This window comes from Rhincodon typus, chromosome 35, assembly GCF_021869965.1.
Source record: "Rhincodon typus isolate 14 chromosome 35, sRhiTyp1.1, whole genome shotgun sequence".
Classification (NCBI taxonomy): Eukaryota; Metazoa; Chordata; class Chondrichthyes; order Orectolobiformes; family Rhincodontidae; genus Rhincodon; species Rhincodon typus.
Window position 1 is genome coordinate 10,841,614 of NC_063366.1, and position 27,925 is coordinate 10,869,538.

General features: G+C 47.8%; 1 protein-coding gene across 7 annotated transcripts in view; it reads right to left on the reverse strand.

Moving 5' to 3' along the window:
• LOC109919061 (ral guanine nucleotide dissociation stimulator-like) overlaps positions 1-27,925 on the reverse strand; it is a 166,219-nt gene that overhangs the window by 59,015 nt on the left and 79,279 nt on the right. For 5 of the 7 annotated variants that reach the window (XM_048616535.1, XM_048616536.1, XM_048616538.1 and 2 more), the window contains 2 exons: positions 12,052-12,159; positions 5,814-6,007 (listed from right to left, as the gene is read on the reverse strand). In XM_048616535.1, the coding sequence (XP_048472492.1) occupies positions 5,814-6,007; positions 12,052-12,159 (302 nt within the window). Of the gene's footprint in view, positions 1-5,813; positions 6,008-12,051; positions 12,160-20,589; positions 21,189-27,925 lie in introns of those variants that run through there. The other 2 variants (XM_020519020.2, XM_020519021.2) reach the window with 2 other exon arrangements.

A 27,925-nucleotide genomic window follows, 5' to 3' on the forward strand; every position in this document is an offset into this window, starting at 1 on the left:
GAGTTGGACCAAAGGGTCTGTTTCCCTGCTGTATACCTCTATGAGTCTATTCAGTTATCAAACCCACTTGGTGCCTCAAATGCATCTAAACATAGCCCTGTTTGAGTAAGCAATGCCTCGGGTTTTTTTTTATAGTTACAGGGAATGCCAAATTTCCGATGTTTGTTGTTATTCATGTGGATAGACTGTACAGAAATGCTTCAGTAACCGTGCATGTACATGACTTTTTTTTAAATGATAAAATATCACTTGGCACTCTTCTGAGGAAGAACAAGGGTGCTTCTCCCTGGACCTGCTGGCAACTTATTTACACCTTGGTGAAAAGTCACTGAAGTGAATGATCCAGTTGCTGACTTGTGGGATCATACTTTGTACAACCAGGGCTGCTGACTCTCCTTCCAAAGCAGCGACTACACTTCCAAAGAAACATGGTGGCTGCTACAAAGGACCCTAGGACCTCTTAAGATCATCAGAGGCGCTATGGACGTATTTGTATTTTATTCTGTGGAACCTTCCTGCCTCCCCTTCCCGCCAACTCCATCCCCTCTACCAACGAACAATCACCAACGCCGAACATTCTGCACTCAGCAACGGTCTCAGTTTTATCCTTCTGCGTGCTCGCCTCAACGAACTCTGCTTCCGTCACCTTTGCCTCCGCGCCCATTTCTTTGGACAAAGGTCCTCTCCCTGTCCCACAGACCCCTTCGCCCACTTCCAACACTCTCCCTCCACCTTGACCCCTCCCCCTCTGGCTTTTTTAACCTCCACTCGACCTGTTCATTGAGAACGTTGACGTTGGTTGCTTTAATTTCTCTGCATCGCGCCCCCCACCCCACATACCCCAGCCCCCCTGCTCACCCATTCCAACCTGTGAACTGACTGCACCCGATGCTCTCAGATCCACCCCAAGCCTGCTGATAACGGTGGGGCTGTTGTAGTCTGGCGTACTGACCCCTACGTTGCACAGGTTGAGTGCCAGCTCTCAGATACCTCCTCCTATCTCCCCCTGGACCATGATGCCACCATGAACCATCACACCATTGTGTCCACCACCGTCACTAATCTCATTTCATCTGGTGACCTCCACGCCCAACTCACCCCATGGCCTCTGAGCTCACAGACTCCCCGCCCGCTTGGCTCACCTTTACCTCCTTCCCAAATTCCACAAACAGGACTCCCTGGGCACGCCTGTTCTTTTTGCCACGGAACTCATCTCTTCCCACTTTAACTCACTATTTTTTTTTCTCCCTGCTCCAGTCCCTTGCCCACTCACAAACAATCCCTCTGACACTTTACGCCAGTTTTGGAGCTTCTGGTTCACAGACTCCAGCTGCCTCCTCTTTACCATAGGCGAGCAATCCCTTTAACACATCCACCCTTCCGTCCCCCCCACCCCCCTCCACATCAGGGTGGTCTCAGGGCTCTCTGCTTCTTCCTGCAGCAAAGGCCTGAACCGTACCCACCCACCACCCACCTCCCCCTCAACAACTTCTCTTTTAACTCCTCTCATTTTCTTCAGGTAAGAGGGATTGCCATGGGTATCCGCATGGGCCCCAGTTATGCCTGTCTCTTCATGGGATACGTGGAACATTCCTTGTTCTGGTCCTACTCCGGCCCCCCAACCACAACTTTCTCATCAATGCTACTTCCTTCTCTCATCCGGAATTAGAAAAGCTCGTCAATTTTGCCTCCAATTTCCACCCTGCTCTGACTTTCACCTGGTCCATCTCTGACTTCTCCCTCCTCTTCTTCCCCTATCCCTTTCTGGGGACAGACTGGCCACCAATATCCACTACCAACCCACTGACTCTGAGTTACCTTGACCGTACATCCTCACACTCTGCTTCCTGCAAAGACTTGTAGCAGCCTCCTGGCTGCTAGAACACAGATCGATTGCTAACTTGGCCAAATAGCAAGGGATGCTGGGTATATTGGCCATGTAAAACTCTGCAGTCACAAAACCTACACGTCACGCACAATGAAAACACAGCAGGCAGGTGCTAAGGATATCAGCGTAACGTAAAAGGCATCAGTTATCCTCGACAGACATATCCCCAACAATTTATCCACTAAACAAAGGAGGGCCCAGACAGAAAGGCACCAGGTACTGCTATGCAAAGAAACAAACAGTGGCAAGCTATCCAAATGATTAACCATGTGTCAAACTATTAATCGAGTCTCCCGGACTAGCCAGAACTACAGAACGATCCAGAAAACCATGCACAAACGTGTAAAAACAGGGTTCACCTACATGTTGGACCCTCTGTAGAGACTGACCGTCCAGACAAAGAGAGAGAGACAGAGAGGAAGAGAGAAAGCAGCTTCGCAGTCCCACAGAGATGGAGAGAGAGAAAGAGAGACAGACAGAGAGAGAGAGAGAGTGAGTGGCTATGCAAATCTACAAGTGACTCAGGAAGTAATGCAAACAGGATTAGAGATAGTATCGTTTTGTAGCAAAAGCTGTTGTTACATGTTTCCTAATAAAGTTGGGACTGTACTGCACTGTAGTGACTGGACCACTTCGGTGTTGTGGGTCACCTGGGCAAATTCATTCGTTACATTCTGGTTGGAGTTGTCTAATTCTTTACTGAGGAAGTAGACAACAGACTTTATTCCATTCTCTCAGTTCCTCTGTCCGTTCTGATGATGCCAAGTTTGACAAAATGCCCTCAACCGAGGAATCCCCAGCACCATGGCTGGCAGGGGCCTGAACCCCTTCTCTTCCCTCCCACAACAGCGATAGGGTTCCCCTTGTCCATACCTACCAGCATCCACATCCAGAAGATCATCAGACGCCATTTCCGCCACCTCCAGCAAGATGCCACCACCAGACACATATTCCCCTCTCCTCCCTTGTCCGCCTTCCGCAGGGACCGTTCCCTCCGGGACACCCTGGTCCACACTTCTTTCATTCCCAACACCTCCCCACAGCCCTACGGCACCTTTCCCTGTAACCGGTGAAGGTGCAACACCTGCCCATTTACCTCCTCCCTCGCCACTATCCAAGGGCCCTTGTGGGTGAAGCAGCGTTTTACCTGAACTTCACTCAATTTAGTCTAATGTGGTCTCCTCTACACCAAGAGATCGAAGCTTAGACTGGGCAACCGCTTCACAGAACACTCACATTTTGTCCGCGAGAAAGACCCTGAGCTTCCAGTTGCCTGTCACTTCAACGCATCAAATAGAAACTGAAAGAGCTGCGGAGGCTGTAAATCAGAAATTGCTGCAAAAGCTCAACAGGTCTGGCAACATCTGTGGAGAGAAATCAGAGTTAACATTTCCGGTCCAGTGACGCTTCCTCAAAACTGATCGTAGCTGAGAAAACTTGGTTTTTATGTAAAGTATAGGGAGGCTTTGTGAGGAGTAAACAATAGGCAGAGATCGAGCCCAAAGAGAGAGAAAGACAGTTGGATAGACAAAGGAGGGTGAGTAGTTGCTAATGGGGACTGTTAGTGACTAACAACAGCGGGGGTGTAATGGCAGGCTATGTGGTAACAAGTTCTGAGGAAGGGTCACCGGACCCGAAATGTTAACTCTGTTTTCTCCTCCACAGATGCTGCCAGACCTGCTGAGCTTTTCCAGCAACTTTGTTTTTGTTCCTGATTTACAACATCCGCAGTTCTTTTGGTTTTTATGTGGTAACAAGGCCTGGTGTGTGGAGTAGAGGGTCTGGGACATGGGAGAGTTTAGGCACTAAAATTATTGAACTCGACATTGAGTCTGGAGGGCTGTAGGGTTTCCAAGTGGAAAATGAGGTGTTGTTCCTCCAGCTTGTGATCAGCTTCGCTGGAACACTGCAGCAAGCCAGAGACACAGGTGTTGGCCAGGGAGCAGGATGATGTGTTGAAGTGGCAGGCAATAGGTAGTTCAGGGTCTTTTTTGCAAGCAGAACGTAGATGTTCTGCAAAGTGGTCACCCAGTCTACGCTTTGTTTCCCTGGTGTAGAGGAGACCACGTTGTGAGCAGCCTCTGTGGTAGACTAGGTTGTGGGAAGTGCAGGTGAAGTGTTCCTTCACCTGGAAAGTATGTTTGGGCCCTTGGATATTGGGGAGGGAGGAGGTAAATGGGCAGGTGTTGCACCTTCGCCGGTTACAGGGGAAGGTGCCGTAGGGCTGTGGGGAGGTGTTGGGGGTGAAGGAAGAGTGGACCTGGATGTGCCGGAGGGAACGGTTCCTGCGGAAGGCAGACAAGGGAGGGGAGGGAATATGTGTCTGGTGGTGGCGGAAATGGTGTCGGATGACCTTCTGGATGTGGATGCTGGTGGGATGGTCAGTGAGGATAAGGGGAACCCTATCGCTGTTGCGGGAGGGAAGAGAAGGGGTGAAGACGGAAGTGCAGGAGATGGGTCGGACCTGGTTGAGGGCCCTGTCAACAACGGAGCTGGCGAATCCTTGGTTGAGGAAGAAGGTGGACATTTTGGAGGCTCCCTTGTTGAAGTTGGCCTCATCTGAACATACGCAACGGGGACAGAGGAACTGAGAGAATGGGATGGAGTCTTTACAGGAAGTGGGGTGTGAGGATGTATAGCCCAGGTAGCTGTGGGAGTCAGTGGGTTTGTAATGGATATTAGTGGCCAGTCTATCCCCAGAAATGGAAACAGAGATATCGAGGAAGGGAAGGGGGGACACAGAGATAGATCAGGTAAAAGTGAGGGCAGGGTGGAAATTGGAAGCGAAATCGATGAACTTTTCCAATTCTGGACGAGAGAGGGAAGCAGCACTGATGATATCATCGATGTATCGGAGAAAGAGTTGTGGGTGGGGGCTGGAATAGGACTGGAACAAGGAATGTTGAGGGGTGAGGACAAGTTCAGCCAAGCAGAGGAGGGTGGTGGTGGGTGGGGATGGTTCAGGTCTTTGTTCCAGGAAGAAGCGGAGAGCCCTAAGACCCTCCTGGTGGGGAATGGATGTGTAAAGGGATTGCACATCCATGGTAAAGAGGAGGCAGCTGGAACTGGCAAACTGAAAATTGCTGAACTGGCATAAAATGTCAGTGGAATCACGGATGTACATGGGCAGGGATTGGACCAGGGGAGAAAAGATCGAGTCAAGGTAGGAAGAGATGAGTTCTGTGGGGCAGGAGCAGGCTGAAATAATGGGTCTGCCCGGACAGTCCCGTTTGTGAATTTTTGGGAAGGAAGTAGAAGCAAGCTGTGTGGGGCTGGGGGACTATCAGCTTGGAAGCAGTTGGGGGGAGGGGTTCACCAGATGAAATGCGGTTAGTGACCATAGCTGATACAATGGCCTGATGTTCCCTGGTGACACCACACACAGCACCCAGTTTCCTGGCCAATATCTCTGGCTCAGGCTTGCTGCAGTGTTCCAGCGAAGCTCAACGCAAGCTGGAAGAACAGCATCTCATTTTCCGCTTGGGGACCCTGCAGCCTTCTGGGCTTGATATTGAGTTCAATAATTTTAGGACTTGACCATTTTCACCCAAGTCCTTGCCTGAACCTCCCACACACCAGGTCTTGCTACCAAACAGTCTGCTAATATACACAACCCATTGTTACCCCATGATAGTCCCCATTAATAAATATACATCCTCTTAGCCAGATCGGCATCCCCTCTGTCTGTCCAAATGATTTTCTCTTCCTTTGAGCTCTATGTCCACCTGTCATTTATTCCTCCCCCGTCCCCATCTCTTCTGTCTAAATAACAACCCATTCCAAGCAACATGAACTCGGATTTCTCTTTCCGCGGATGCTGCCAGACCTGCGGAGTTTTCTTATAAATCTCTGATTTCCAGCCTCCGCGAGTTCTTTTTCAAGTCTTATTCTCCTCTTCCTTCGGGATCGAGGATTATTCACCTACCTGTCGAGGAGCAGGTCCAGAACCTCCTGGGTGGTAGTGAAGGTCCGGTACGTGGCCAGGAAGACAGAGACGTAGGAAGAGTCGCCGCAGTCTAAGGCCTCGAGCAGGTGCTGCACTATCCTCTCCAGCGTTCCCAACTTGATGGAGCGGATTTTGACGGTCTCGCACGTGGTGCCCACCAACTCGTTTTCCATCTGGAAGGGCAAGCGGGCAGGAGGCAGATCAGAAAAATGACACCAAGCAAGAGGGGCGACCCCCACCCACCCCAATCACGTCCCAACACTGAGGCGGGCAGTGCCAACCAGCGAGGGCCTGGGGGAAGGGGAGGGGAGGGGGGTGTGCTGCTGAGGGGTCTTTAGTGCACTGTCGGAGGTGCCTGCCCACCCAGCCGCGACTGAGTGAGTCCTGCCCCACCATGACGACTCTCTCCTCCTCAGGCCTGGAGACCCAGCTCACTGGGAAATGGGGGTTGTCCTCTGTGTGTTTGTGGGGACAGGAGGTCAACACCGAAACAGAGAGAAGCAGGAGTGGGCCATTCAGTCTCCAATACGATCATTGCTAGTCATCCAATTCAGATCCCCCCTCTTCCCATACTCTTCCCCCGCCCCACCCCAAACCCTTTGTTCTCTTTAGGCCCTCAGCACATGCCCCTTGCATTGGGTGGGTAAGAGTAACTGGTATTACTGTGGGGAAGAAGGTAAGTTCATTCAACTGGTCACAACAAGGGGTTGGTTCCTAGCACAAGAGAATCGTCTGATGAAGAACATGGGCTCGTTATACTCTTGACAGCTTCAAGGAACTGGAGGGGATCTCAGTGAAACCTTGGAGCAGGTAGGTCCTGAGAGGGTAACCGTCCTCAGGCTGGAGCAAAGGGGCAACGACTCAGGATACGGGGTCGGCCAGGTCGGAGTGAGCAGCAGGAGAAGTGTCACCATTTGGAAGGGTTTATAATTATCCACACTGGGGAGCAGCAGTTACTGCGTTGTGTGTTCAAGTCAAAATAACGGTACTTAAGGAATCAAGGTGTGTGTGGATGAAGTGTACAGTTGAGGTGGGGGCAGGTAGGGGTGATCAGCCTTTTTATATTACTCAAGCAGCCTCAAGGGATCATTTAGGTTTACTCCTGCTCCTGTTTCTTATACCCTCAAGATCATCGATGTCAGGTTAGAGCATGTATCCTCGAGTTAAACCTGCAGATGTAAGTCCTTCACCCTCTGAGAAAAGGGGCAGACAGACTCTCACTGCAGAGAGTCTCAGGCCTCAGGCTGAAATAAAGCACAAAACAGCTCTCCAGAGGCATCCCGCTTTTAAATGCTAGTGTGGAGGAACAGTTCACCGTTTGACTGGCTTTGTCAACTCCTCAGGCCTCGGAGGCCTGGTTCAACATTGGAGATTGTGCCTCGCTGTGACCGGGCCTCCTGGGGGATTCCAACTCCAACTCCTCCAGGAGTGACCGGGAGCCCTGTCTCCGGCATTTAAAGACTAGCCAGTGGGGAAAGAACTGAAAGTAAACACCGAGGGAGGGGGAGAAAAACACACAAACTGGTCGTTTGAAAGCAAAAAAAAAGTCAGTTGCTTTTCCAGTTCCTTTGAACAGTTGAGCAAATTCGAAAACAATTGCTTCATCATCAAAGGGCTTCCAGTGAGTTGGAGGAAGACATTAGGCCATCCCAGGGAGGCTTCGTGGAATCACGCAGAATGTATCGAGGCCCTTCAGCTGATTAAGCCTGGGCCAACAATGAAGGGCTTTCAAAGTGGACCCGTTGCCACCACATGCGAAGGCCAATTTGTTTCCTAATTGGTCAGGAGGATGATAGGAGGTGAAGGGAAGCAGAAGGTGGATCATCGCAAGGACAATGGATCACCCGGAAAAAAGAAACAAAATCTAAGTTGAGCCGGCGACCTTAAGACAACCCCTTATCGTGTCTGACACAGCTGCTGTGTGGTTTTGTCACTACCACCCGAGAGGGTGGCACGGTGGCTCAGTGGTTAGCACCGCTGCCTCACAGTGCCAGGGGCCCCGGGTTCGATTCCACCCGAAGTGACTTTCTGTGTGGAGTCTGCGTGGGTTTCCTTCAGGTGCTCCAGTTCCCTCCCACAGTCCAAAGATGTGCAGTTTAGGGTGGATTGGCCGTGCTAAATTGCCCCGTACTGCCCAGGGATGTGCAGGGTTAGGGTGGGTTAGCCACTGGGGAAATGCAGGGTTTCAGAGACACGGTAGGGGAGGTAGATCTGGGTGGCATGCTCTTTAGAGGGTCGATATGGGCTGAATAGCCAGCTTCCACACTGCAGGGATTATGTATCGGGCGGTGGGGGGAAAGCTTAGGTAGGGTCCCAAATTAATAAGGAAAGAACTTCATAATAGTGTGCAGAACAGGCCGAGCGGAGAAGTTGGGTTTCAGTCTCTCCTCAATGCAACCACAAAACGAAAGAAATTTAAATCCTCATATTCCATCCATCTACAGCCTATCATTGCCTCTTCCTTTTCTCTGCGATTGCCACCAGTTTGCAAAACCCTCTGAAGTATCTGTGCCCGCTCTGTCTCTGTCCTGATGTGTCTCTCTGGTTTCAGTCTGACAAGCTGTGCTTTTTCATTGTCTTCCCCCTGTGAATTGCCTTGGGAGTACATTAAATATATATAAAACTGCAAGCAGCTGACTCTCACACAACTGAGCCAACGGCCTCAGGCTGAGCTGCAAGTCAATTGCCGCTCATTAATTGCATTTTAAGAATCAAATCCCTCAACATTCAAGAAAGCTCTTTCCTGCAAATGCAAAAAGGGGAGGGTGACCAAAAGCAGTGAGCTGCGATGAAGAAAGTCTTTATCAATGGGTGGAACTCAAATGCCGGATTGTACAGCAGGATCTTGCGACAAGTTGATGCATAAGGGGCAAAATTAAGGTCAGAGGGGTGCAGAGTGGATGCAAGCTAGGATGGTACACAGAGTTCGATCACGCTTAATTTGCTTCAACCACTTGTTTATCCCGACAGACAGTTCACTTGTAACCTGACACCTGTGATCCTCTAAAGTGGTTCCTTTTCGCTAATGCCCACTGTTTCAGCGTTGACCTGTTCTTCCGTCACAATCTGCCACACAGACAGCGATGGGCTTTTTAACTTTGGCAGGGTTTTTAATGCTGAATGAGGTGATATTTACGTAAGCTCCCCAACATACAGTTAAGACCTGGGGTGCGTTGTGGTAAAGGATTCAAAAGGCTTTTGTTGTAAATGACTAAATATATTCCAACCTGCAGCACTTGAGTATAGGAGGTCATGTTGTGGCTGTATAGGACATTGGTTAGGCCACTTTTGGAATACTGGATTCAATTCTGGTCTCCCTGCTATAGCTTGTCGTGAAACTTGAAAGGATGCAGAAAAGATTTACCAGGATGTTGCCAGGGTTGGAGGGTTTGAGCTATAGGGAGAGGCTGAATAGGCTGGGACTATTTTCCCTGGAGTGTCAGAGGGTGAGGGGTGACCTTATAGAGGTTTATAAAATTATGAGGGGCATAAATAGAGCGAGTAGCCAAGGTTTTTTTCCCAGGGTCAGGGAGTCCAAACCTAAAGGGCATGGGTTTACGGTGAGAGGGGAAAGATTTAAAAGGGACCTAAGGGGTAACATTTTCACACTAAGAGTAGTGTATGTATGGAATGAGCTGCCAGAGGAAGTGGTGGAGTCTGGTACAATTACAATATTTAAAAGGCATCTGGATGGGTACATGAATAGGAAGGGTTTAGAAGGATATGGGTCAAATGCTGGAAAATGGGACTAGATTAATTTTGGATATCTGGTCGGGATGGATGAGTTGGACTGAAGGGTCTGTTTCCGTGCTGTACATCTCTATGACTGTGACACCCTTGTGTCTGAATTCAAGCTCAGAATTTGGCAGTACACTTCCCTCAGCATGTCATAGAAACATAGAAAACAGGAGCAGGAGTAGATCATTCGGCCCTTCGAGCCGGTTCCAGCAATCGCTGTTGATCTGAAGACAGTAATATCCCAAGGAATTCTGTCGATTTGCCTTCGGTATCACTGACTGATAGGAAATTTCTGATATGGCTATACTCTGGCTCTCTACTCCACGATTTCCCCGTCAATATTGTGTTCGGGCAGGACCCGTATTGGCCCTGAACTCAGCCTTTAATTAGTCATACAGCATGGAAGCAGACCCTTCTGTCCAACCAGTCCATGCTAGTTGAAAACACAACCCTAGCTGAATAGCATGGACGAATTTAAGCACTTATTTTATGAAGGAAGGTTGCAGCTGAGGGCTATATCCATTGGAGTTTCGAGCAGTGAGAGATGATCTTATTGAAACAAATGATCTTGAGGAGACAGGATAGAGTGGATGTCAGGAGGATGTTTCCACTTGTGGGGAGACTAGAACTAGGAGACACAGTTTACATAAGAAAAATAGAGACCTTGACTATTTTCTAAACAGGGAAAGGCTTTGGAAATCTGAAGCACAAAGGGAGTAGGGAGGTCTAGTTCAGGATTCTCTTAAGGTCAACATGCAGGTTCAGTTGGCAGTTAGGAAGGCAAATGTTAGCATTCATTTCAAGAGGGCTGGAGTACACGAGCAGGAATGTACTGCTGAGGCTGTATAAGGCTGTGGTCAGAATGCATTTGGGATATTGTGAGCAGTTTTGGGTCCCGTATCAAACGAAGGATGTGTTGGTCTTGGAGGGGGTTTAGAAGAACAATCTCGGGGATGGACAACTTGTTATATGAGGAGCGGTTGAGGACTCTGGGTCTGTGTTTGATGCAGTTTAGAAGGATAGGGGTGTCTGGGAGGGAAATCTGATTGAAAGTTACAGGCCTGGATAAAGTGGACATGGAGAAGATGTTTCCACTCGTAGGAGAGACTAGAAGCCAAGGGCACAGCCTCAGAATGAAGATACAACCCTTTGGATCCAAGGCGAGGTGGAATTTCTTCAGCCAGAAAGAGGTGAATCTGTGGAACTCATTGCTGCAAAGAGCTGTGGAGGCCAAGTCATGGAGTTTATTTAAGACAGAGGTAGATAGGTTCTTGATTCGTAAGGGGACCAAAGGCAGGGGAATGGGGTTAAGAAACAGAGCAGCCAAGATCAAATGGCAGAGCAGACTCGACCTCTACCTTGAGGTCTAAGAGATCTCCCTTTTAAGACAGACTTGGGGAAAATTTTGTCTCCGACAGTTGGTAGAAGGACAAGAAAGCTGGGTCTTTGAATTATCCAGGGCCGAGTTAGATAGTGTTTTGATCGATAAGAGAGCCGGGGGTTAGGGGAGGGTAGGGCGAGGAAAATGGAGCTGAAACCACAAGCAGGTCAGCTATGATCGTATTGAATGAAGGTACAGACTCAAAGAAAGAATGGCCACCTCCTGCTCTTTGGTCCCAACATTACAGAGAATGTAGATAAAACAGATGAGGCAAATTAGAAGCACATATTAAATGGGATGAGATAAGATAGGATGAGAGGAGAAGGGGGGTCAGAAATGTAAGTGTGGGCTGGTGAGGTCCAATTGTTTCTGTATTGTAAGCATACAGACTTGTTTCTGAAGATGCCAGGGCCCATTATGGTACTTAAGTATCATAGAGCTGTACAGCATGGAAACAGACCCTTTGGCCCAACTTGTCCATGCTGACCAGATATCCTAAATTAATCTAGTCCAGCATTTGGCCCATATCCCTCTAAACCCTCCCCATCCAGATTCCTCTTAAATGTTGTAATTGTACCAGCCTCCACCACTTCCTCTGGCAGCTCATTCCATACACATACCACCCTCTGCGTGAAAAAGTTGCCCCTTAGGTCCCTTTTTAAATCTTACACCTACGCCCCTCTAGTTTTGGACTCCCCAACGTTGGGGGAAAAAGACCTTGGCTATTCACTCTATCCATGCCCCTCATGGTTTTATAAACCTCTGTAAGGTCACCCCCTCAGCCTCTGACGCTCCAGGGAAAATAGCCCCAGTCTATTCCACCACTCCCTATCGCTCAACACCTCCTCCAAACTCGGCAACATCCTTGTAAGTCTTTTCTTTCGAGCTTAACAACAAATTCCTGGATTGATCGGCCAGAAGGGCAGGTCAGGATATGGAGTTGTCACTGCCTGTTAAGTTGCTGCCTGGCTCTGCTCAGTAGGAGCAGAGGGGTGGGTCTGCCATTCGCAGCTGCTGGAAGCCAAATGAATGAATAACCACAGCGTGGGCCGGGTGTCAGCATCACGTGCGAGAGGCCCGCCAGGAATGTTCGCTTACCCCTAGCCATTGCTGCCCTTTGTTCGCTGCCTGCTGTAGGTGCACCTGCCGCTGTGTCACTGTATAAACAGCCCCGTCCACTGTCTCCTCGCTGAGGCCCTGCGGGGACTGGAGAAAGCAGGCAGGTTACTCGCGCAGCAACAACAACTTACGTTCACAGAGCACCGACAATGCAACGAAATGCAAAACCAACCCCACCCCCACATCCAACGACCCGTCCCCAACACTTTGCAGGAGCGCGTCCGCTCACTCAAACTGCAGCGATCTTGCGGTTCAAGTTCATAGCTCTACTGAAAGTGGCCACGCAAGTAGATAGGGCGGTGAGGCATGCTTGCCTTTATTGGTAGGGGAATTGAGCACAAGAGTCAGGATGTCATGTTGCAGCTTTATAAGACTTTAGTGTTCAGTTCTGGTCGCCCCATCGCAGGAAGGATTTGGAGGCTTTGAAGAGGGTACAGGAGAGGTTTACCAGGATGCTACGAGCAGAGGCTAGAAAAACTCGGGTTGTTTTCTCTGGAGCGGTGAAGGCTTTGGGGGAGACTTGACAGAATATAAAATTACAAGATGCATAGAAAGGTTTGACAGTCAGAATCTTTTTCCCAGAGCTGAAATGTCTAATGCCAAGGGACATGCATTTAAGGTGAAGTTCAAAGGAAATTAGTTTTTTTTTTAACGCAGAGAATGGCAGGAGTCTGGAACGCGCTGCCAGGGGTGGTGATGGAGGCAGATACGATAGGGGCATTTAAGGGGCTTTTAAATGAATATACAAGGAACGGAGGCATACGGAGCAAGGGTGGGCAGAAGGGATTAGTTTCATTTGACATCACGTTTGGCACAACAGCGTGGACCGAAGGGTCCTGTTCCTGTGCCATACAGTTCTGTGTTCTGTGCCAAACAACCAAATATTTGGTCTACGGATTTGGACTTAAGGAATAAAGTGAGGCCAAGAGGGTGGAGAGGAAATTCCAGGGCTTGGACCCTAGGGAGATGTCAGTTATCCAAAACGCCAGGAGTGCGGAGGGTTGGCAGGGGCGGGCTGGAGGTCACTTCGATAGGAAGGGGCGAGGGATTTGAAAACAACGATGAGAATTTGAAAATGCAGTTCGCCACTTGACCGGGAGCCGGGCTATGTCAGCGGGTTTAGTGTTGACCAGGGAGCAGGGACTCTACGGAGTCGGGGGGGGGAATGGTTTAAGACACAAGCAGCAAACATTGGCAATGACTGAGTTTACAAAAGGGTTGAGCATGGGAGAGCAGCGAGGAGCACGCTGGGATAGCTGAGGGCAGAGACAATAACGATGGGGATTTTGGCACAGATGAGATAGCAGGAGGTCGGGGTGGGGGGGTCCACTCATGTCACTGAGGTGGAAGTTAACCGTGTAATAATATGAGGCCTGTAGTTTATCTCAGGGTCAGATGTGCATTTCGCTCCCGAGCACCCATGCACACACACTTTTACAAACATATATACATGAAGAATACACATTAAAACCCGCCCATATGAATATCTGGCCCCATCAGTAAACAGGGCCTCTGAAATAAAGCCTGTCCCCACATGTACCCGACCCCCCACCCCCCCGCCCACACACACACACACACACACACACACACACACACAGGATCACAGAACAGTAAAGCACAAGACGAAGGACCGACAGGCCATCAAGAGTCATGGGCAGTGAATAGCCTCCAGGAATGTGCCACTACAGCTCTGATAGAGTCCTCACTCCTCTCTTCCCAAGCCCCTCCACCCTCGAGGTCAGACACTGGCTGCTTGAACCTCCCTCCCTTTCGAATGGTACAGCCTAGAACAGTTTTGAAATAAATCACCGATTGCCAGCATGTGAATAACTGTGGCTTGGAGATCCTGCCACAGCATGCCTCGGTCCCAGACTCTGCCGAACACACCCCACTGTCTAATCGCATATTAGACAACTGACGGCGTTTCACAGGAATCATCAAATCGGACAAAAGTAACCAGACACCATCACTGCAACCCCATGCTTAATTTCATAGAATCACTGCAGCGTGGAAGCAGGCCATTCAGCCCATCACCAACCCTTTGAAGAGAATCTCACCCACACCCACCGCATCCCTGATAACCCTGCATTTCCCATGGCTAACCCGAACATCCCTGAACACTATGGGCAAACCACCCTAACCTGCACATCTTTGGACTGCGGGAGGAAACCGGAGCATACCCACGAAGACACGGGGAGAATGTGCAAACTCCACACAGACAGTCGCCTGAGGCTGGAATCAAACCCAGGTCCCTGGCGCTGTGAGGCAGCAGTGTTAACCCACTGAGCCACCGTGCCACCCCATTGTATCCACTTTCATCTGTTTTCTCCCATAACCCTTGATTCCACTAAACTCATTGGCTTCTAACCCCAAGCTAATCCGCGTCACATGTTCGCAAGCTATTCCACCTGATCCACTGGACATTAACAGGCAGCAGAAAAAGTTACAAAGGTAACGACCCAGAAAAAGAAGATTGCTTCTACCAATCCCAGCTCAATGCCATAGAGGATCGTTATTATACCCAACTACCATGCCAGCAAAGAACAACTAATTCATTGGAAATCAAGAATCAAAGGATTTGTGGAGAACTCGAGTCGAGTTATAGCAGTGTTCCATGAAAATTCACATCCAGTCTTTCATCAGACTCTCCGGGAATATTGGAAAGGATTTCTGCGAATGCACATGATGTGGTAGGACCTGGAGCGGTGAAGTCACCCCTCTGCATCCCTCAAATATCACTGTCCATGAGAGGAAGGGAAAGACAAACAGGAAAAAACTGAAATGAAGCATGAGCTGCCAGCTCTGTGTCTGAAGTCACCCATTTGCCACCTCTCCCTCTCGCAGGCAGAATGTGAACACATTCAGTTGTAGTTCGCCTGTGAGGAGGTGAACATGCTGTGTGATACGCTTCCCAGCAAACTGGTCCTGCTAAAGGTCAGCTCTACCATTAAGCAAAGGTGTGATGTGCTAGTTCACAGGCAGAGTGTAAGACTGGCAGAAAAAGAGCCCTTCTACCATCTCTATGCAACTGTCTGCTTCATCCTTTCTCAGACTGACACAGATTACATGCCTGGGGGTAAACTGAATCAATGTTATCTGGGTTCGATCACAGTGCACTGACGTTGTATAACATTCATGGTGTGTTTACTGGTGAGGGGTTACAACGTGCGCCTGCTTGGGGACAACATATAGTGTTCGTGCGGCTGTGCGTACACCCTCGGTATGCTAACGCTTGAATGTCACTACATACTGAGGTTCTACCTGTCCTCACTGTTGCGAGGGATGGGACTGGCCTCGCTGACCTTCGTGGAGGAATTTGCAAAGAAAAGCACCTTTGACCACAAGTTAGGAAGTGGTCAGCATGCAATGTCCCCGAGACCCCGAGGGATAAGGAGAGGATGGATCTTGTCAGCTGTTTCCCTGTGCAGACAGTCAAAGCCATATGGCTGAATGCATCATCGCTAGAACTTTCCAACAAGCACCATGACATTGCTGGGCTGGTGGTGAGAAGGGCACTATCCGTGAGATCCTTCATGCGTGCACGGTTAGTCTGCACCACCTCACACTGACCTCAAAGCAGCTGCGGTGGGGGTAGACTCTGTCACTCATCTCCTTTCGGTATGTGCCCTTGCAAAGGAAGTCTAGGAGAGAGATGCAGCAGGTTCTACTCCGCGCTCTATTCCCTGGGACGCACACCAAGACAAATAGCGACTGCACATGGACGACCATCAAACCAATGAAAGACGCTCCTTGGTCTGCCTGAAACTTGTCGGCCTTCCAGAGTTGACCCTAAGCCAGACTGGCACATTCCAAGGACTGAGGGACGCACTGAAGCTTGGGGCAGCTGCTGCCGAGGGGCAGTGGGGAAAGACCACCGTCTGAGGTCTTCCTGCCAAAGTTAAATGGGGGTCCGTTCCGTTATCGGACCCTCCGGGTGCCTCAAATATATGTAAATAGTATCTTGCATAAGAAATGCCTTTGGATTTGTTGGAACTATGGGGAAAGTTAAAATCCAATGTTTGTTTGTTTCTTCATGTGTAAAGACTGTATAGAACTGAATTACTTTCGTGACTATGTGTGTATATAAAGATTTTTTTTAAAATTAACAATGTATGTTTGGAAATTAAAAGTAACTGCACAGTGTTCACAGGGAATGTGCCCAGTCATGCTACAGTGGGTGTACTCAGTTACATAATTATTCATTGTGTGTACAGTATGTATAAGGTATGTATCCAGGATGTGTTGAGATGTTTACAGTGTTGTGTATGTTGCCAAGTTCAGTTAGTCAGATGTGTACAGCATGATGCATACAGTCACCAAATACATGGTAGCCGAATAAGGGCTTTCTCCTTCCCTTATGCAAAATATAATGACTCTCGAGCTTCAAAGCCTCATCTCTCTTACGGATAGTTAACAAATCCTGTGCAATGTTTTGGAGCTCATGGTGCACGTATCCAGTTACATTCTGGTGATCTTTGTATGCATACCTGAGTTACAAAAGCCGGAGTTACATATAAACATCACGAGGGTCCAGTTACGTGGATGTGTACACAGCGAGTGTGTGGAGGTTACATTGTGGTGTATGCACCTAGTCACATGGTCAATTTTCTGGGAGTACATCATACCGTTTATGGTGTGTATACCCAGGGTGCAGTGTGGCATTCAAATTGTGTCTGCCAGGCTTCTCTGTTCACTGCTGTGTTCACTGTGCCAGTGTCCAGCTTAAACTAGGTTATCTTGCAATATATGTCTATTGTGAGGATGGGAGCTTGCACTCTCCATGTGTTTCAATGCACCTCATTGTTCATAGGATGAGTACATGATGAGTTAAAACAGATTCAGTTCTGCTGAACAGAGATGCTTTGTGAGGCTGGCCTAGTTGAAGAGACTGATTCATGTCTTAAGAATCCCAGGCACGTTGGTACGGTCACTGTTTATGGCCATAAAGTGATTAAGAAGCTTAAGTGTACCGTGTAACCATGGTAACAGAAAAATTGAGATGAACATGAGTGTGTTGTTTTAGTTCCGTGCTGTCTGATGTTGGTACTGTTTGTCCTTTGACGTAGCATAGTTTAGTGTCAGTACGTATGAAATGTAGACATCAAAGGCACAACTGGTATCAGGTTTTAAGTAAATCACTGTTTGCTCTAGTCACATTGCAACTGTGAGGCATAATGAACTGTAAGCTTGCATGGTACCCCATTGTATGGCAGGGTTTATGCTGTGTACCTAGTTATATTGGAGTGTTACATAGTATACACCCTGTGAGGAACATACTAGTTAGGAGCAACCATAGGCCACTTGGCTTTTCCAGGCAGCTTGGACACTCAATAAGGTCATGGCTAATCTGATTTTAACCTCAACTCCTGCATACCCTGATAACCACCGCTGCATAACACTTGCTCAGGAAGAATCTATCCACTTCACCCTCATAAATACTCAAACATTCTGCCTCTACGGCTTTTGAGGAGGAAGTGTCCCGATGGCATACGACCTTCTGAGCGAGAAATAAGTTCTCCTTATCTCTGTCTTAAATGAATGACGCCCTGTTTTCAAACCTAGTTCTCGGTTCTCACACCGGAGCTGACAGCTTTTCCATGTCCACCTCGTCAAAGATCTCTCATGATCTTATGTGATTCACTCAAATCACCCCTCACTCTTCTAAACTCCAACAGATGTAAGCCTAGCTTGTCTGATGTTTCCTCACAAGATGATTCCCACCCCATTCCAGGTATTAGTCAAGTCAACTTTGTCTGAGCTGCATCCAGACACTTACAACCATTTACAACAAGGTGACCAGTACTTCAGATCTGGTCTCACCGGAACCCTGGATAACGGAAGCACGAAATCCTGACTTTGTACTCAATCCCACTTTAAATAAGTGATAACATTCTATTACCTTTCCCAATTACTTCTTACACTTTTATACTAACCTTCTGCGAATCATCCACTAGGAGACCCAGACACCTCTGCATCTGAGACCTCTGTAATCCCTCGCCATTTAGTTAATTGCTTCTTCCTGCCAAAAAGGACAATTTCGCATTTTGCAACATGACGCTCTATTTGCCAAATGTTTGACCACTCTCCTAATCTACCCATATCCCTTTGTGGCCCACTTATATCCTCTTCACAACTTAATTACCCACCTAGCTTTGTAGCATCAGCAAACTTAGCTACCATTCCTTCAGTACCATCATCCAAATCATTTACATAAGCTGTAAAGAGTTGAAGCCTGAGCACTGATCTCGGTGGCACACCACTTGTCATGTTTTGCCGATCAGAAAATTACCTACTTATGCGTATTTTGCTTCTCGTTAGCTAACCAACCTTCTACCCATGCCGATATGTAACTCCCTACAGCACAGCTTTTGCCTTTTGCAATAAACTTTGATGCGTACCTTAACGAATGCCTTATGAAAATCAAAGTACATCACAGCATTCACAGTGTGTGTAGCCAGTTACGTTGCAGCATATGTGATATGCACCAGTTTATTGCAGTGCCCAAGGTGTGGACCTGATTATATCTTAAGAGTACCTGGGTTTGATCACAGTTTTCATGGTTCGTAAACCTGATTGGCAGAAAGCCTCATCACCAGAAATTTCCAACAAGCACCAAGACATTACTGGGCTGGTAGTGAGAGGGGCATTGTCTGTGAGATCCTCCATGTGTGCCCAGTCAGTCTGCACCACCTCACACTGCCCTCAAAGCAGGTGGGGTGAAGACTGTTACACAACTCCTGTTAGAATGTGCCTTTGCTAAGGAAGTCTGGAGAAAGATGCAATGGTTGTTTGTTGAGGTTTGTACCAAGCAGTTCCGTGACGCGGGACTCTGTGCTGTACGGTCTGTTCCCTGGGACAAACATCGACTGCACCTGGAGGACCATCAGCTCAGTGAAAGACGCTCTCTGGTCTGCCTGAACCTTGCTGGTTTTCCAGAGCAAGGAGTTGACCCTGGCCGAGTGTTGCAGACTGGCACATTCCAAGGCCCAGGACTACATGCTGAGGGATGCACTAAAGCTTGGAGCAGCTGCTGGGGAAAGACCACTGTCTGAGGTCTTCCTGCTGATGGTAAATGGGGGTCTATTCAGTTATTGAACCCTCCTGGAGCCTCAAATGCATGTAAATATAGTCTGGTTCAAGTAAGAGATAGTAAGAACTGCCAATGCTGGAGTCTGAGATAACACAATGCGGAGCTGGAGGAACACAGCAGACCAGGCAGCACCAGAGGAGCAGGAAAGCTAACATTTTGGGTCGGGACCCTTCTTCAGAAACTGAAATGTTGGCTTTCCTCTGATGCTGCCTGGCCTGCTGTGTTCCTCCAGCTCCAAACTGTGTTACCTCTGGTTCAAGTAAGAGATGCCTTTGGTTTGTTCGAATAGAGTCAAACTCCAATATTTGTTTGCTTCCTTGATATGCTACTGTGCAGAACCAAACTGCATATTTATAAAGGTACATTCTATAATATACAAAGTATATTTTTGAAATAAAAAAATCAAACCTGGTTATATTGTAGTGGCCAAGTTGTGCCAATGCAGTTGGTTATATGGTAGTACTGTTGGTGTGTACCCAGTGTGGATATTTTTTCCTAATTTAACCTATTTTTTTCCTAATCAACCCGCTCAGGCATGTTATTACCCACCTCTGGCGCAGGTGGGACTTGAACCTGGGCCTCCTGCCACAAGAGAGCCTTGGGTATATTCCTGACTAGCCATACCGGACTCGAAACATTAACTCTGCTTCTCTCTCCACAAATGCCAGGCCTACTGAGATTATTCGCCCCAGCAATTTCTATTTCGATCAAAATAACTACAGCATCCATTTGGTGTGCACTATGGTGTCATCAATATGAGTGTGTATGCATTGTGTGTGTATGTGTGTGTATGAATGTCTCTGTGTGTGTATGTGTTTGTATGAATGTCTCTGCGTGTGTATGTGTGTGTGTGTTTGTGTGAATGTCTGTGTGTGTATGAATGTCTCTGAGGGTGTATGTGTGTATGAATGTCTCTGAGTGTGTATGTATGTATATGAACGTCTCTGCATGTGTGTGTGTATGAATGTCTCTGTGTGTGTGTATGAATGTCTCTGTGTGTGTGTATGAGTGTGTGTATGAATGTCTCTGTGTGTGTGTGTATGAATGTCTCTGTGTGTGTGTGTCTGTATGAATGTCTCTGTGTCTGTATGAATGTCTCTGTGTGTGTGTATGTGTGTATGAATGTCTCCGTGTGTGTATGTATCAATGTCTGTGTGTATGTGTGTATGAATGTTTCCGTGTGTGTATGTGTGTGTACGAATGTCTGCGTGTGTGTATGAATGTCTGTGTGTGTGTATGTGTGCCCTACCATTGTACCCTCCGGGTTAAATCATTCCTGAACTGGCCAGCACAAATGTTGCCTTCAGTAATCGCTATTCCGACCAGAGTGAATCATTACCCCCAGTCATATGAGAGAAATCTCAACGGTATTGGTTTGCGGATTTCCCTGGTCGCTGCAAATTTTAAGATAGTTGCGTGTTCCATACCTGGGCGAAATTGTAATACCACCGTGTCTTCATCTCGGGCGGCCGCAGTCCATCCAAGCCCCTCGCTCACTCACACCAGGCAGCCTCGCTTGCTGTGCGATCCAGAACAAGGCTCTCTCACTCACACAATGCCTCAAAGTGGCAAGCTCTCTATTCCCGGCTGCACTCACACAAACCTCGTTGTCCATATTCCCAATGCAGCTGCCAACATCGTTTTTGTCCCCAGCACACACACACAAGAGCTTGATTCAGTCAAACTGTGCGCTGTATGAGCACTACCCAAACACGGCAGGGAATGAACTACAGATTCAGATCTTTTACACCACTCAGGGATGGAATCTCACTCTTCTCCCTTTCTCTTAATTGCTCCCTCTTTCTCAATTTGTTCTCTCTCTTTTTCCCCTTCCACCTTTACAACAGTCTCTCTAATGTCCCTTTTGACTTAACACACACTCTCTCTCGGCCCCTTAGCTGTCCTGTACAGGGTTGTATTTTGATACTTGAGCCGGAGGTATTAGTTGTCTGATGAGCAACCACACTTCCTGGACTCACTTGACCCGCCTGATTAACCCCTTCCTTTCCGATCTATCCGCACGCTGAACTGCAGGCATGTTTACACTTGCGTGTCGCCCCATTCTCACACCACTGCCCTGGCTGACTGGAGCAGATAGGTAAGAGTTTTAAACTGCAGGAGGAACTGGGAAGTCAGCCAAGACATTGAGGTGTATCTCAGTCTGGAGAGCAGTGTCAACAGCTCATAAATTATACCAAAAGTGGGCAGGCATGGTGGCTCAGTGGGTTAGTACTGCTGCCTAACAGTGCCAAGGACCCGGGTTTGATTCCACTTTGAGACAACTGTCTATGTGCAGTTTGCAAATTCTCCCCGTGTCTGTGTGGGTTTCCTCCCACAGTCCAGTGATGTGCAGGTTAGATGGATTGGCCATGCTAAATTGTCCAGGTGAGATGGATTAAACATGGGAAATGCAGGGATAGGGCAGGTTTGAACTCAAAGGGCTCCTTCCAATGCATCCCAATAGGATGCTATGATTCCATTCCAGATCCTCTGCTGAGAGACTTGTGAATACACTGTAACAACACTCAAGAAGCTTGACACCATGTAGGACAAAGTAACTCACTTAAATGTCACTCCTTCCATCACCAATGCTCAGTAGCAGTGTGTGCATATTATACTAGGGGAATCAGCCCTGTTGCAGGTGTACTCTGTGGAATCTGCACCTATCCTTAGCTCTGAAACTTCCATGGGCTAAATAACTCTTTAAGATCTCTGCACTGGGCAAAAACAAAGTTGCTGGAAAAGCTCAGCAAGTCTGGCAGCACCTGTTAAGGAAAAAAACGGACCTGAAACGTTAACTCTGTTTTTTCCCTTCGCAGATGCTGCCAAACCTGCTGAGCTTTTCCAGCAACTTTGTTGTTGTTCCTGATTTACAGCATTTGCAGTTCTTTCGGGCAGCTTGAGCATATGGATTTGAATCACACCAACACTGGCAGGTTAGCCTTCACCTGTCTCAACCCCCAATCTCTGCAACTGCCTCCTTCAACTTCTCATGCTCCTCCAGTTATAGAGTCCCTACAGTGTGGAAGCAGGCCATTTGGCCCATCAAGTCGACACCGACCCTCTGAAGAGTATCCCACTCAGACCCACACTCCTACATATCCCTGTTACCCTGCATTTCCCATGGCTAACCTGGACACTATGGCGCAATTTAGCATGGCCAACCCACTCTAACCTGCACACCTTTGGACCATGGGAGGAAACTGGGGCACCCGGAAGGAAACCCACACAGTCACAGGGAGAATGTGCAAACTCCACACAGCAGCCTGAGGATGGGATCGAACCTAGCGCTGTGAGGCAGCGATGCTAACCACTGAGTCACCGTGCCACCCAGTTCTTTAAATTTTCTTGCCTTAAAACTTCTTCATCTTCGCCTATCTTCTTACGTGGCTCGATACCAACATTGTTTGTAACACTCCTCTGAAGCTACTTGGAATGTTACACTGCCATAAAAGTGCTGTGGGACTGCCCATGGTTGTGGCCTCCTATCTGAGCTCTAGCGAGAGATCCAGGGCAGGGGAAGGGTGAGGTATTGTGGTCAGCAGTTACAAAGGGATATTCTGGTGAAAGTTGCCCTGCTGGCGAATGAGGGCCGTCTTGCTTTCAGCACAGTCAAGATGCAAAAAGAATGGTAAACTATATGGGAGACCATTTGGGGAGTGGCAGGTGTAGGACAGAACGGAGAACACGATAGGATCAAAGAAGTTCACTTGCTTATTTCCAGAGTTGAAAGGCTTGTTTTAGGAGGAAAGGTTGAGCAGTTTGAGCCCACACACACTAGGATTTAGAAGTAGGCGAGGAGATGTAATTGTGGTATGTACGCAAAAGGGAACTGACAATGTAGACACAAGAAAGATGTTTCCTCATCTGGGCTACCTAAATCAAGAGATCATTTAGCATAAGGATGGTAGATTGAAAATTGAGATAAAGAGGAATTATTTCTCTCAATAGGTTGTGAATTTGTGGAGTTCACTACCCTGGAGCGCAGTAGATGCTGGGACAGTGAATAAATTTAAAGAGGAGATCGACCGATTTTTAATTAGTAATGGATTGAAGGTTATGGGGAGTGTGCAGGAAAGTGGTGTTGATGAGATCAGCCAATTTCGTATTAAATAGCAGGGCAGGCTTGAGGGGCTGAATGGCCTACTCACACTCTTATGGATTGGAAAGCCTTGACTAAGAAGCTTTTTGTCGTGCTACGTCCATGCCCATTGTGCGTGCCACTGGGGAAAGGAAACCTTAAGCCCCACAGACGCAGTGTCCCCCACTGCAGACAGCAGTGATAGAAACATCAAGCTTGTCTCCTAGGTCACTGTGGCTGACCACCTTTGACTATCCCTCCTGTGAACTATGATCCTTGCTGAGGGACAGCTGGGCTCTCAGTGAGATATTGATGTTCGAATATTACAGAAAAGACTGGAGGAATGCAAGAAAGTTGAATTCCAACTGATTGCAACACTTGCATAAGGAATTGTATGAGTTTGGTCTGATACATGCTATCTTTGCGGTTGTTTGAAATTTGGCCAACTCAGGTTAGTACTAACGAGTCCAAGTCAAACAACTTCGGCAACACACCGCATTTCTTCAGCCAGGTTCAAATTTTGTGCAAGGCGTATGTTCAAGAGGTCAATATCTGCTTCAGCTTTGTCAATGGCTCATCAGTTGTATAGCTTTGCAGGCTCTGTCACATTGTGAGCTGTTGGTTATTGGGGATTGTTGGTGGAAGCTTGTCTCAAGCAGCTGCCCCCTGTTTCTATCTCTCCATCTCTCTCTCTCTTAATATCTGCTTTTATTGATCTGAAGGTCTTCAGAGGATTTTCAACGATGTAGCAATGCTTTGGTCAGGACTGTACTTCAGCCTCCCTTGTGTGGAAATTAATAGGACAGACCTTTGTGGAGGCTATGAGACTGACACTGAGACATTTCCATACCACCAACGTGTAACCCCCGCACCTATTTGGACATTTTTCATTCAAGTTTTGCAACAACACGACCCGTCCATGCCACCTGATGTCAGGTTATTGTGGCCTGCAGCCGGGAGGGGAATGACACTTGTTCCTTGGTCCTCACACTTTGATATGCACAACCCAGGAGGATACACAATATTCCTTCACCCAGAGAATGGAGGATCTGTGGTATTCTCTGCCACAGGAAGCGATTGAGGCCAGAATGATTTAATGGAGGAGTTAGTTATGGTTCTTAGGGCTAAAGGGATCAAAGGATATGGGGAGAAGGCAGGAATTGAGTTGGATGGTCATACTGAATGGCCAAACAGGCTCAAAAGACCCAAATGGTCTACTCCCACACCTATTTTCTCCTCTTCTATCAGCCAAAGGCAACGTTGATGCTGTTCTTCTCAGTCCCTGGTATAAGGCTCCATTAGTGAACTGTCCTTTAGCAGCCTGGAGAACCCTTAACCCACAGACTTGGAATGTAGTGTCAAGTTTGTTATCATGATTCTCGAAATCACAAGTATGTGACTCAGCGAAGGCTCAGCTGGCACATTAGAGTCAGCGCTGCAGCCCTTCAATAATGGCTTTCTTGTGTTTGATCAGCTTCAATGAGGCCCAGTGGTGCGTTTAAGACCATCAGATATAGGAGCAGGAGTAGGCCATTCAGCTCATCGAGCCTGCTCCGCCTTTCAGCGAGATCACAGCTGATCTGGTAATCCTCAACTCCACTTTCCTGCCTTTTCCCTCATTCGCTCACCAATTAAATATCCCCTTCATTGTAGCCTTGAATACCCTTCACAATCCAGCGTTAACGGTCAATAATTCCACGGATTCACTACTCTGTGAGAGAAGAAATTCCTTCTCATCTCTGTCTTTAATGGGCAATGCTTCATTCTGAAATTAGGGCCCCTGGTCCTAGAATGTCCAACAACGAAAACAGCCTCTCCACATCTAACTTGTCCTAAGAGTCTCATATGTTTCAATAAGGTGTCCTCTCATTCATAACTGCACAGGCCCAACCTACTCAACCTCTCCTTATAAGCCAATCCCTCCATACCTAGGATGAACCGAATGAACCCTCTCTGGACTGCCTCCAATATCTTTAGTTCAAGATGGGGGTTAGAACTGTTCACAGTATTCCAGCTGTGTCGTCCAACTGGTGTTTGGCTGTGTGGGAGCACCACTTCTACAAACAGCAGTGAAATTCATGTTATCTAGCACAGCACACCCTTCCAGAGGGAGGAACCAGTCATACTTGGAAATAAGGTGTTTTGGTCTTACTGGACCTCCTTATTGAGGTGGACAAGTTGGGTGGGACAACGATGTCTCATCTATCAGTTTCACGCATTCCCACAAACTGCAATGTTCCACCATCAGAAACTCCAATATGGCAGGTCCACACCTAACATCCCCTGGCTTCACTGCTACAACATACAATCCCAATGTGGTCCATCTGAGGTGATATTAAGACAACTGGCTGAAGGTTGAGGTATTTTTTCCTTAAATGTTTACCATGAAAAATGTCTCTTTCTGTCAGCGCATGTTCACGATGGAAAACTGCAATGGATTAAGCTTCATTTTCCATAACAGAACCGTCCACTCATGATGCGTGCCTGCTGACTGGAATATTGTCATAGTGATACCAATGAGGCAGGAAATGCAACATTACTCAGACCCGGCTCAGTGACACAGATCTATAATAAGGGGCACAGGGGAAGCCTGTGGTGATCTGTGAAGCATCTCTGTCCCTTTAAGGGAATGTAGCCATGGACACAGAGAGGGTTGTACTCTTGTCTGAGTGAGAACGTCATGGGTTCAAGTCCCACTGCAGGACTTATGCACAATAATCTAGGTTGACACTCCAGCACTGTCTGTGGAGCATGGCAGCTCAGTGGTTAGCAGTACTGCCTCCCAGTGCCAGGGACCCAGGTTCGATTCCAGCCTTGGACAACTGTCTGTGTTGAGTGTGCATATTCTCCCTGTGTCCGCGTGGGTTTCCTCCGCGTGCTCCAGGTTTAAAGCCCACAGTCCAAAGATGTGCAGTTTAGGACAGATTGCCCATGAGAAATGCAGAGTTAGGGCAGAGGCGTGGGTCTGGATGGGATGCTCTTTGGAGGGTCAGCATGGAAGGAATCTATGATTCTACAGCCATAATTTCAAAGGAAATCAGGTCAAATAATTACTGACCAGCATTTCTGTTTTATTGCATTTACTGCCCATCTGTAATTGTTAAAAGAGTAAAGTGTTAACCACATTGCGTTGGGTCTGGAGTCACATGTAGGCTAGGCCAGGCCAGGCATGGATGGTAGTTTCCTTCCCTAAAGGACATTAGTGAACCAGAAGGGATTTCCCCCAACAGTTGACAACAGTCATCATTCAACTCTTAAATCCAGATATTTATTGATTTCAAATTTCACCAACTGCGAAGGCAGGATTCCCTGAATATTATTCCCAGAATATTACCAGGGTTAACGGTCTAGCAATTATACCAGTAGGCCATCACCTCCCCATTACCCATCTCTAACTGCCCCTTGATCTCAGTGACTTGCTGGGTCTATTTCAGAGGCCAGCTGAGAGTCAACCACATTGTTGAGGGTCTGGGGTCACACAGAGGCCAGGCCAGGTAAGGGCAGCAGATTTCCCTTCCTAACAAACATTAGTCAATCACACAGGCTTTAATGACAATTAACTTGCATTAGATTCCAGAATGTTTTTGTTCCTGATTTCAATCTTCACCATCTGCAGTGATGGGATTTGAACCGATAACCTCAGCACATTAAGCTGGATCCCGGATTACTTCCCCAGTAGTAATACCACTGCTTCGCTTTTGTATTCCTTAGAATCGTGCATGCACTTCAGAAATCACAGTTTAAAAAAAAAGCACTTTGCAATATCCTACAGCGAGTGTGTGACGTGGTCTGTAACTGTAAGTCTCTATTGAACGCTTTGCTCCTGTCCTGTTGGAATTCAGTGTCTAAAGAAGGCACAGCGATGAACAAAAGATCCTGACAGTAGTACACAACTGTCTGTCCCCTCTTCCATGGTTCGATCCGCTGCTTGGCTGTTCATTAAGATGGAGCGTGCGGACTCCACCATCACGTTAGAGGGTCTTTAGAGAAAGGTGGGGACGAAATCACTCCAGATCATGATGGAGAGGGTGCAGAAAAGTTTTACAAGGCTGTTACAAGCCTGAATGGTTTGCGTTATGAGGAGAGGCTGAATAGGCTGGAATGTTTTTCCCTGGAAGTTAAGGGGTGACCTTATAGAGGTTCATAAAATCAAGAGAGGCACACAGATAAGGTGAATAGCCAAGGTCTCTTTCCCAGGGTAGGGGAGTTCAAAACTAAAGAACATAGGTTTGAGGTGAGAGGGGCAAGATTTAAAAGTGACCTGAGGGGTAACTTTTTCACACAGAGGGTTGTTCGTATGTGGAAATGAACTTCCAGAGGAAGTGGTGGATGCAGGTACAGTTACAACAGTTAAAAGACATTCGGACAGGTACATGAATAGGAAAGGTTGAGAGGGATACGGGCCAAATGCTGGCAAAGGGGACTAGTTTAGTTTGGGAAACCTGGTCAGCATGGACGAGTTGGGCCGAAGGGCCTGTTTCTGTGCTGTACAACTCTGCGACGTTTCGATTTAATTTGGCTAAGTTTCCACCGGAGTTCTGTTGACTGTTTGATTTCTGTGTTTGTTCCTGTCTAACATGCTCAGTGCTTCATTTAGGAGGGTAGAAAGGGTTAAGCCACTTGTGCAGCACTGATACAACAAGGTGCAGGGCTGGATGAACACAGCAGGCCAAGCAGCATCA